At 43.2% G+C, this 11859-nt stretch overlaps 1 protein-coding gene across 1 annotated transcript in view; it reads left to right on the top strand.

Annotated features, from left to right (window-relative positions):
- The window catches only part of anos1a (anosmin 1a), a 17506-nt gene extending 6050 nt beyond the window's left edge, over positions 1-11456 (top strand). The window contains exons 3-14 of the mRNA XM_023426939.1: positions 4247-4312; positions 4712-4934; positions 5678-5862; positions 6004-6133; positions 6349-6554; positions 6653-6779; positions 7474-7581; positions 8067-8155; positions 8298-8469; positions 8923-9155; positions 9602-9743; positions 9992-11456. Coding sequence (XP_023282707.1) covers positions 4247-4312; positions 4712-4934; positions 5678-5862; positions 6004-6133; positions 6349-6554; positions 6653-6779; positions 7474-7581; positions 8067-8155; positions 8298-8469; positions 8923-9155; positions 9602-9743; positions 9992-10044 — 1734 coding nt within the window. The 3' untranslated portion in view covers positions 10045-11456. The remainder of the gene's footprint in view (positions 1-4246; positions 4313-4711; positions 4935-5677; positions 5863-6003; positions 6134-6348; positions 6555-6652; positions 6780-7473; positions 7582-8066; positions 8156-8297; positions 8470-8922; positions 9156-9601; positions 9744-9991) is intronic.
- Positions 11457-11859: the final 403 nt, after the last annotated feature.

The raw sequence follows: 11859 nt of genomic DNA, 5'->3' as shown, positions 1-11859 counted from the left end.
CATTATATCAGATCCCATGTACATATATTTGAAATTAAAATTCAATACATGTACATATATATATATATATATAGTATATTTATTATATATTTATTGAATTTCAATATATGTAAATTGTCAGGCAGGGACTCAGACGCAGAGAATTTGAAAACAATAGGTTTTATTGAAAACGCCAGTAACTTCAGACAGAGTGAAAAATAAATGGCTATGAAAATACTAGTCCTAACCTGACTCACGGAGGAAGTCACTAAATTTCTAAAGTCTAAGAGAAAACAAAATCACTCCTTACTGATGACTGATGCATTTAGATAGGAATAAACAAAAGATTGTGTCTGAAAACCAAATTTTTCCAACTTTATGGGCAACAGTGTATATTGATTTTCAACGTATGTACATTTATTGTTATTTTTCACAAAATATTAAATATAAATATATATATAGTCTGTACAAATATTATGTATGTGTGCTTAAATTGTAGCCCTATATGATATAAACATACTGTATATCCATCTTAAACCTGTATAACCTGTATACAGTAGGGTCCAAAATAATAAATATGAAATATATAAAATAAAATATCAACACATACAATTCGTGTTATGTATGTTGTTGAAATAAATTTGCATATGTAAATTAGATATATATAATTAACATATATGGTTGCAACATGTTATGTATGTGTATATATACAAATTTTACTATGGGTATTTCATATATGTTATAAACTTACATATATACATCCTCTGAAGAAGATTAAGATATATGTATATAGCAGCTACTCTTTTAAACTGAAAATACAAATATAAAGGCATCTGCCTCTTTATAATTTGAATAATACAACTTTAATTAATTGCACAGACTTTAACTATAAAAGTATATGAGAGGAGACCAGATAAAAAAGTTTTAAAGGTCATGGCCATATTTTGTGTAATTTACAGCATCACTGAACAGTTGTAAACCTGTTGACACAGAATTTATCATTTTAAAGATGGTGGAACTTTATCCACCTCTGCTATACAGGTGTAGTTGAGATCACTATGAAGGCTGAGTTTGAAGATGAGTGTAATCCAACCCACGAGCACTGAGTACTCATGTAATAATGTACTTATAACTGCCCTTCTAGTAGATACATGGCGCATTCACCCTTTCATGGAGGGATCGGGAAAGAACCATTCATGGACAGGAGGTCCAACAACATTGAGGCAAACCTAGAAGAGGGAACATTTTTTGGAGCTCTTAATACTGCCATGGGTTGAGTTTAGATCAGTGAGGAATGCCTCATGAAATAAGGCTCACTCATCCATAAATGGATAAAAATTACATACATTTTCAACCTCTACCAAAGGATCAAACATCGTCCATCTGGATTCTTTTCCTGATGTTCACTTATGTATAACTCCTGGTATTGTTGTCCTGGTCCTGGTCTTCAGCTCACAGCGGCCTGTTGAAAGCCTGTTGAAAGCCCGTTGCTGTGAAACAGCCCGTCGCTTTGGCTCGTGACCACTTGGCCACTCGTGGTCCTTGCGGACCCTGGTGGTAATGAGCGCTTGTTAATCCTTCTGTCACTATCTCCTCCAGGCAGACGGCCATTTGCAAGTTGCCAGTGTTGATTAGTGACACACTCCCACGTGGTCCAGTTCAATTCAGCTCGTAGAAAAAAGAGCTTAAGATAGCAGAGGCACTGACACCAGTGTCTAAGCTCGTGACCTAGACAATTGGCACCCGGCGTGGTGTAACGACCTTCTTTCAGTAGCACTTGGCAGTCATTAGTGGACTTCAATACTCCCTGCAGCCTCGTTGTGACGTTTGACTGAGAGCCAGACATCGCCTTCCTCAGACTCGCATCTTCAAACCCTAGAAATGTACTTGTGAAATCATTCGCTTGCGGTTGGTTCCCCCGGGAGAAGCCAGGGTCCTGTCTTGTCTGTGGACGTTTTTAAAAGGTCTGGCACACTTTCAAAAAGACAACGCGAAGTTGTTGAAACAGGAAGTCGGAGACAAACACGGCGTTGCTTCCTCTCCGAGGGGGTTTGTCTGGGCAGCGAATCAAGCAGCGTCCAGTACAGACAGAACGGCATTTTGCACGGTCAGCAAAGAAGTTGTTCGCTCAATTATCTCTGGTTGGTCATGGAGGAGTGCTACACACACACACACACACACTTCACACTGCAGCCAAATAAACCCAAGTCATGTACTGTGACCTAAAAGATCAGTTCAGATCCCAAACCAGTTCCAATTTGGTCCTAAATTCTTCAGCCGAGACAAAAAAAAACCCTCTACAAACGGGGATGTAGGTGCTTTCTCAAATCTCCCTCACCCACATCACAGAGTTCACCGCAGTCAGCTCCATTTGCAGCATTGTGGAGGGGGGGGCAACGCTTGATTTAACCTCGAAATGGGGCGGAAAACTAACTGACGCCGAGGTACAATGGGAATGGCGCGAGAGTGGGGACGTCAGTTCGGATTAGCGGGCGAGGCGTCCGGTGGAGGCCTGGCATGGGAGATGGGAGATGGCAGGGCTGGCACAGGGCTATCAGACATGCTTCAAGACATGGAGAGCTGTACTCCACGTGCACCGCATCCATTTGGCTGCAACCCCCCCCCCCCCACGGTGTAGTCGCACACATCACCAGTTGTAAGAGATGCAAACACTTTAAAAGGCTCCAGGGAGGAGCCAGAACACGAGGTTGGCATTATATATATGAGGGAGGCAAGGAAATGAATTTCAAAATAAAACAGGAAATCATAATTAAGGACCAAAGAGTAATTTCCGTGTCAGACTTTAGTCTTAGAAGTCTTTTGCGAGTCGACATTAGATAATCCTTGCTCTGGTTTTCCACAACCATAATATAATTACAATGTAACTTTGGTTATAAAGTAAAATAATTCTCTCTATCTATCCATCTCTATGATCTGAATTTCATAGGGGGAGTAAGGTTAAAGCTGCTACTGGACATATAAACATGGCGTTTCAGGATATGACCCATGTTGAGAGCAGACTCTCAGACCTCAGTAAAGACAAGTTTGTTCAGTCTTAACTTTCAGACGGCTCGCCTCGTCCTTGTGATGCCGCTGTACGTTTTCTCTCCTCCCCACTGTTTCTCACTACAGCATGAAATTACAATCAGCGTACACCCACTCCCCTGGGCTGCCGCTGCTCACCGTACAGAGAGCGACGTTGCTAATCGGTGACTTTGTTCTGAAGCAGCCCGAGAGTGCAGGACGACATTCGTTAGCCTACATTTACTGAGCTGTCATTGGACCTTCCTACAATATATTTAAGTATGTATACATATAGTATAAAGGTAAATGTCCATGTGTAGTTTGATTATAAAGCGGGTCTAGCTTCTATCTTAATACTGTGAAAGTATCAAAGCCTCAGTCCACAGACAAATGCACACAGCCTGTATTCAGAAACTGAGCCTTAAAACCAGCCGTCAGGACTTCCTGAACTTTGTGATGTCACAACAAAGAAGTTACCAACCTCAGCCATGCTCCAAACCCCGCCCACCTTGACCCACCATTCCAACTTTGCAGGATTTAGTTTCTCTGAGTGTTCACCTGAAATCTACTCTATTTTTATTGGATCACTCAGAAAGCAGTCAGCCAATCAGAAGAGAGTAAAGTAAAGCAGACCTTTAAACACTATAACACTATAACTATTAATATTTTCAGTTTTTTCTAGTTCACACTCTAAGAAGTCACACAGGGTGGATGCTTATACACCAAGGTCATGTCCTTGGCAGTATTTCTAGGAATTTTCAGCATTTCCCTGATCTAACATGTGTGTTATGTGTGAATGATGTTGCTGATGAATGCTGTGTGTGTTGGTGGTTGCATACCTGCTCATTAAAAACAAGGTACACATTTTTGGTCTGCCGGTGACACAACTTGTTCTTTTCAAATTTTGATATTTCACCAAAGCAAACTCTCATCTGACAGATCGCAATCTGACAGGCGAAGCTTATCTTTGGTTTAAGTCTGCTCAGTGCTTCAGGCTTTAATAAGAAAGCTCACAGTCTGAGTGATTCATATTAACATGCCGCAGGAGTTATTGTTACCTGAGAGAGAGATGTTAAAGTGGATGAGATTCTCTGACTCGCTTCAGCGTTCTGTGGTAAGAGGAGCTGTCTGCCAGTGAAGTGTTTTACTCTTAATCAATCCAGAGAGATAGATTTGCCTCTAAATCTTCTTATTCATATCCGACTATGACTCTCACTCACACTTGTTGCCTTCGCTTCCACAGTGCCTGGAGCCCTGCAAAGAATCCTGGGAGATGAAGAGGAAAAGCAACTGCAGAGAGATGTGTGAGGTACGACGGATGAGGATCAGGGGTTTTTATCTTTATGTGGAACGACTGATTTAATATACAATCTATTAAAGGGGATATATGCAAGTTTTGCTCCTGCTACATAGCCAGCGTTAGCATTAGCAGCTGTTTACTTACCAGTCTAGAAGAAACTAGTGGAAAGAAACATCAATGTTAACTCTTGTCTCTATCACGTCTGTTGATGTTAGCACGCTAACCATCTCGTCACTTTCCGATAGCTGTACTCACTGTAGCCTCCAATCTGAGGCTGTAGCGCTAATTTGTTTCCTTAACTTAATATCTATTTGATGATCTTGACACATTCCAAACTGTCCCCTCGTTATGATTAGAAATGAAATAAGTCACGCATGATACTAACCTATCTCTCTACAACCCGTCTAGCGGGTGTTTCCCAAGAAGCACTGGGAGTGCGTGACCAGCTGCGAGTTCCTCCAGTCGGTGCAGGCGATGAAGCAGGGCGGCTGCCCGCCTCCGGAGCGAGCCAGCGGCTTCGCGGCCGCATGTGTAGAGAGCTGCGACCACGACCGGGAGTGCTCGGCTCAGAAGAAGTGCTGCTCCAATGGCTGCGGCCACACCTGCCAGTCTCCCAAAGATCTCTACAAGGGTAAGTCAAGCTGGTCGAACTGGTCTAACAGAAACACATTAATTCAGCATGCTACTGATCTAGTTAGGATCATTAATTGTCAGTGACCATGGGCGTTGGTTTGGTTTAAACATTAGTAGGGACACAACAACCCCTTGAAAACAAAGAGGAATATATACTAGGTGTTGTGAGTCCTGTCAAACCAATGCTAAAATGAGCAGCAAAATTAAGACTGCACCGACTAATCAACCAATGAAATTTTAAACATGTATCTTTAATTTTAAGATGTTCTATTACTGTTGTCAGAAAAGAGCTGTTTTATTTCATTTTTTAAGCATTGCTCACTGTGATGCACTCTAACTGCTATGAACTTCCTGTCAGCCTGAATAAGATGTCATCCCAGCCTCCCCTGGGCTTTTCCTCAGACAAATGAGGTGAGGTGGTCCAGGTGGAAAAATCTCTGGCTGACACACAGCGAGTGGCGGCGTCGCTGCGAGTCTGAGTCAGGTGGAGCTTGGCCTACTTAGAACTCCATTATTAGAGGAGGGATCAAAGCAGATCCAGAGAGCCTTCAGGCCTCACTGATGGTAACACGTGGTGTTAGAGGAAGGAACTTATTTTGCCTTTTTACACTGGGGCGCTGTCTAAAGCTATAAACCCCAGCAGCCCAGGGGACACTGAGCTGACATGGCGAATTCCAATCAGAAACGTCTCTTAGTTTCTGTAGACCTTTTCACCTGTGACAATCATGTCTGGTTTGTCAGGTGCTCCTCTGAAGCCAAGGAAGGAGCTGGGCTTTGAGGAGCTCTCCTCCGGTCTGCTGGAGGTGCGCTGGTCGTCCCGCTTCAACATCTCAGCCGACCCCGTGGTCTACGTCCTGCAGAGGAGGTGGAACTTTGGCATCCAGCCCAGCGAGGACGCCGCCACCTCCTGGCAGGTGGTTGCACAGGTTAGTTCCTGATTTATGACTTCGGCACAAATCCAGATCCATCAAGAAAGAACAGCTACAAAACATTTGCATGCACCTTGTCTGGATGTCAGTGGGTTCATGTCTTGTCTCTTTAATCCACCTTCGCCTGAACCGCCACAGACCACGGAACAGGGAGCAAGGCTGTCCGACACCCGGCCCGGACGCTGGTACCAGTTCAGAGTCGCGGCTGTCAACACACACGGGACCAGGGGTTTCACCACGCCCAGCAGGCACATCCATTCCAGCAGAGGTATAATACAGTGGTAGATATTAGCGCTCAAAGACAATGACAGTCCAATCAGAAATTAGCGTCCAATGGAGGCAAGGTGGTTCTGTTGCCTTCATCTCTGCGGCAGATCCTTAAAGGTGTAGTCCTTACTAATGATTAAAGTTGCAGTAGGTTTTGTTGGATCACCATTAATCTCAGCATCAGTATCTAATAAAACTCCGCCCCCTCCCCCTCAGACCCCTCCAGTCCTCCGGCTCCCACTGAGCTCAGAGTGGCCAACATGAGCTTTGGCCCCGGCAGGGCGGTGTCTGCCAGGCTCCAGTGGAGCGTGCCCGACGACCTGGATGTTCCCATCCACCACTACAAGGTCAGCTGGAGCTGGACTGGAGTTGGACAGTCCTCAGCTTCGTCCCTGACTAAGAGGAGGAAGACAGTGAGAGCGGTGAGGACCGATGGATGTTACATTGCTCTGAAAATGCTCTCTCGACAAGGCTACACATGACTAAATATCTGTGTGTGTGTGTGTGTGTGTGTGTTCAGAGCCAGGTGGAGCTGGACAGCATGCGGTCTAACAGGAGCTACAGCGTGGAGGTCCAGGCTGTGTCCTACTGGGGACAAACGCAGCTCAAAGGGCCCCGAGCCGTCCTGCACTTCACCACGCAGCGCAGTACGTCTCTCTGCACAATCACACCGGAGACTTTGCTCTTTAAAACAGCTGCAAGTTCAAGTTGCACTAAATGGTTTTGAAAATGCTTTTGTATGATCTTTAAATTTTCTTTTCATGGTGATTTTTTTTTTTTTTTTTTTTTTTTTAAAAGCTCCTTTGGGGTTTAAATATCTAAAAGTGCATCGTTAAATGTTGGATCCCCAGAGCTGAAAAATCTTTTAACTTTAATTCAAAATGTCATGGTGTTCTTTGAAAATAACAGGCTGACATTATGAAGAAGAAAAAAAGAACAATTACAGAAAGGAATGTTTGACGATCATTATCATCATAATTAACATCATTATAAATGTTAGTGCCCATTTTGTCTGGTTAAATGAGCTATTTGTACATTTTGCTATTTTATACAGCTTCTTCTTCTTCTTCTTACTGTAATTCTGACGTCTACATTCTCACTAATGTAGCTGTCATGGCAGCAAATAAGCATCTTTATTTTGGTAAAGATACTGATGATTATAATGGAGAGTAATTCTGAGGTCAATGATCTCTTAATGTCACCAGAGGTCAGGTCCAAATTTCCTTGATGTCTGAAATCAAACCTTGGGGTTTTTAGAATATATTCTGAAACGTTCATGCTTTAGTAATTAAGTGCACACAGTTTGTTTGCTACGTTAATTATATTTTGTCTGTTCTGAAGCCGCCGGTTCAGCTCCCAGCAAACCTACAGGTGACACTCTGGACGTGGGGACGCCATTCTACCAGGACGGACAACTCCGGGTTCACGTCTATTGGCAGAGCAGCACCGGTACGTACTATATGTTGCTGGAGGTGGTTTACCTGCTGAAAACCAAACACGAACATTCCTACTGTGATAGTGCGCTGCTAGCTGCCCACTAGCATCACCAAGCATGGTCAGTATATACCGTACCTGAGCTGAAATATTTCTGGATTGGCTGGAATGAATGTCGATGTGTTGTGGTCGTCAGATGATGAATCCTATTGGCTGTGGTTATCCCATGACTTCCTTTAGTACCAACATGAAACTGACATTTGTTGGCTGCCAAATGGAGCCATTAGCATCGCTGTTATCATCATCCCTGGATCTCTACTAGAGTTTAATATACAATGTTAGACACTGGATTGATACTTAAGACTTAATTAGGTTTACAAAGACAATGAACAAAAGGACAAAAAAAAAAATTTCTTCAGACTCCTCCTTTAAGTACAACCCTTCATTGTTTCAGAGCTGCTGTTTCAGGACAGTGTTGTAAGCTCTTGTTGTTTGTGTAGATCCTTCGGTTGATTTCTACAGAATCCAGTGGGGACCAGAGTACTGTGCACACAACCAGACCAGACCCCTGGAGAAGACGAGCACACAGGTAAACCCATACAGAGCCTGTCACTGTGAACATGAAGTCACATTGTACATGGCTGATGTGGCCACCGTTGACTACTGTAATCTGGGATCATTTTGGGAATCACCTTCCAGTCAGCCATGATTGTTTTCTGTCTCCGATCCAGGAGAGCTTTGTGAGCCTGCAGGGTTTGCTCTTCGCCTGTAAGTATAAAGTCCTCCTCCAGCCAGTCAGCAAAAGGGGTCGTCCTCTGGCAGAAAGCACCAGCTTCTTCACTCCGTCCTGTGCCGCCATCCAGAACAAAAGTCCAAAAGCTATCACCTGTCCTGGAGAAACAGGTGAGATGGCGGGAACATCAGCTCCTGAAAATACCTGAAAAGCTTCACCAAGGTGCTTTAAAGCTGCATCATACATTAAGATTATCTAAGTTAAAAACAAATTTTCCATTACCAGCAGTTGATATAAAATGAATAAAATTAATTCAGTCTTTAGCTAAAGCAGCTACTTCATACACTTCATACACTGTTTACAATCCACTACAGCTATGTAACATGTTAAAACATAGTTAATATAGGCTTTAGGCTAAAGGGAGAAGGGTACGCAAGGGGAGCACAAAGACTGGAAATGGGGAACTAGCTATTATGGCGTCCGATTTGTCTTCGTCCTTGGCAGTCAGTTCGTGCCTCTGGCCTCCTGTGAGCTTCCTCATGTGGATCGTGAGCGTGTCCTCGCTCATCGCCCCCAGCACCTGTCTTTATTTAACTGCCCACCTCCGGCTCTGCTTCCTTCAGCAGTGTCCCCTCAGAAGGTCCTGGTGAAGGCAGCCAACCTGACGGCGTCATTTGAGGTCCTGGGAGGAAACGTGACGGCTATCTTCAGCTGGGGTTTGTCCAGGGTCACACTGCACCCGCAGCTGACCGGTTACCAGGTGACCTGGGCCGAGGTCATCCCTACTAACCGCCACAACAACAATAACAACAAGTTGCCCCACAGCCTCATCTCCCAGTCCCAGATTCTACCCCCGGTCAGTGTTGGTATAAACTGCAGTTATTACTGTTTGCCCAGTAAGAAAACTGGGATACGCACTGGTGGTACTACTTCATAAATTACACATAGATTAGAGAACAGGCTGTTGCTACTATTGAGGACACTATTTGAGGGTGTATTTCCCAGTAATTTTTACAAAAATAGAGACGGGACAATCGGTACAAGTCAGTTCTGTTTTTTTAAAACTAGCAGTACGGTGTAATACCGTGTTCTCTGTTATTTTCCCTCTGGCTGAAATTGTCCTTTGTGAAATATTTTACTTTTAATGCAGATTCCGATTTCCCCTGCAGACAAATCGCAGGGTCCACTGGGCTGACAAACACTTTGAAAACCTGTTCAGTCTACAGCTTCCTTACAATTTCACACACCTTGAGCATTTTAAACTTCTTTCCTCACTGCATTTGTCTTCCTCCTCTTTTGCAGGATGGTAATGTGCTGGTGGTGTCAGGCCTGCACCCTGCCAGTCTGTACAGGCTGGAGGTCCAGGCCATCACAGCAGAGGGTGAAGGTCCTGCAACCAGCCGGACCTTCCAGACTCCCGGATACCAAAGTGCCACAAAGCACAGTAAGAAAAAGCAACAACAAAAAGTCTCACACTGAAGTAAACAGAGGAATATGACTTTTGTTTTTTGTGGGAGCGTACAAGACAAGATGGCTCTAACCATCAAAGTTTCTTCTTCTATATATGTTTGTTAGAAATGCATTCTTCACCCTGCACTTTAATCTGATCGCACACATCTGTCGGAAGCCCTCACCCTGCAGCCACCCCTCCTTTCTCAGCTGATAACTAATTACATGTCTCCCTTCATTCAGAATCCAAGCTGAGGAAGCATCACCACAAGCAGCCAATCATTGAGAGGCACTGAACCCAGACAGCCAACTAGCCTGCATGAACCAAGTCCCCCCCAACCTCAGGATAATCAATAACCCACAGCATCACCAGCTTCATGGTCCAGATCAATTCTCCATAACAACCAATGTTAAAGCTGCTACACATACTGATGCCAATGAAACCATCACTGACAAACTGGCGACCTTCACTTCTCTCATGTATACAGTATAGTCATATTAAACAGGAACAGTAACTGTACTATGACCATGGTCGACCGTGGTCTCAGCAATACAGAGGAATCACAGTTAATAATCACAGTTCATCCACTGCGTCGCTCTGAAACAACAGTGAAGTTTTATGCAACTTGTTTTCCTATGACTCCCAGCTGAGAGATAGATCTCAGCACTTGTTTGTGACATGTAGGTGATTAGAAGTATTATAATAGCATGTAGATACAGTAGCTATACCACTTTTATTCACTGTAGGGCTGGGTATGGGTATACCATTAGTACTGATTCATTTGAGTACTGACAATTAGCCAAAGGTTCTTCTCAGAGGTCCCATTTGTGATTGGTGCTGTCAGTGCTCCTGATAAGCACAATTCATAGAGATGCAGCTGTTTGTATCAAAGACATGAATGTAGCGACGATGATACCAGACATCTTAGACAGAAGACAATAGGCGTGGGCGAATTTATTATGATTTATTTAATTATGATATTATGTTATGTTATTTGTCACATGCCAAGGTACAATGTACAGTAAGCAATATTAATAAAAATATCACATATGGTGGGAAATTATGATATTTGATATATCATCAAATATCACGATTTCGAATAGTGCAATATCAAATATTAAACACAGCGATATTTGATATTATACAATATTGCGATATTATCAAATATAGTGATATTTGATATTATAGAATATCGTGATATTCTATATGATCAAATATCATGTGTCAGATCAACTAAACAGGAGGTTCATAACAATCTAGTTTACATTAAGAAAATTACAATTTCAACCCGAATAAATTAATCTGCTTTTCCATTCGCCTTTCGGTTGCGCTGACACAATTCACTCCATCCTGGAGAAGTAATGCGGTTTGATACCCAGCCCTAACTCCCCGCTGCATGCCAACAACCTAGCTGTTTATAGTGTTGTCAGTGTCATTGAATGGTCCCTGAAAGATTACTCCCTGCAGCCGATTTACTGACGCAACTCTTGTCTGTCTGTTTGTAAATGACACTTAGCTCCTCTGTACTCTGTAAATGCTGTATATACTGTCTGTCTGTATTTATTAGTTGTGGTATATTTGTGCGTGGATGAGTGTGTACTGTAAACACAACACGTGTACTGTCAGCCTTTTGTAAACCTCTAGAGACCCTGTACAAAGATGTTTTTTAACTGAAGATAAATTCCATGTCAATTTGTGTACAGCCTACTTTGCACATGTGCAGTTTTTCATTTATTTCTTGATCCTTTTTTCCTGCTCCATCAACAGCATTTTTTTCTTCAGTATGCTGTAGTGACCTTTGTCCACTGAGAGGATTTATAATGATGGTATAGCCGAGGCTGAGTTCCTGTGGGGGGGGGGGACTCTTAATTCTTCCTCCATTATTCTGGAGTTGGTGTGCAAACAAAAGGTTTGAAGCAACCCCTGGGGATACGGTGTGTGGAAATAAGGATGAGTGCTCTCTTACACACACACACACATGGCTCAGCAATGATTGCATCACGCCACATTCCTATGCATAACCACACACTGATTGTCTTTCGGATGGAGGGTGTGTGTCGCATCGACACGAAACATTTTCTCCACTCTCCTCAAACACATAGCTGCTCTT

This window comes from Seriola lalandi, unplaced genomic scaffold (assembly GCF_002814215.2).
Source record: "Seriola lalandi dorsalis isolate HSWRI2012SDOR001 ecotype SW California unplaced genomic scaffold, Sedor1 jcf7180002054850, whole genome shotgun sequence".
Classification (NCBI taxonomy): Eukaryota; Metazoa; Chordata; class Actinopteri; order Carangiformes; family Carangidae; genus Seriola; species Seriola lalandi.
This window is presented reverse-complemented; position numbering and strand designations above follow the sequence as displayed.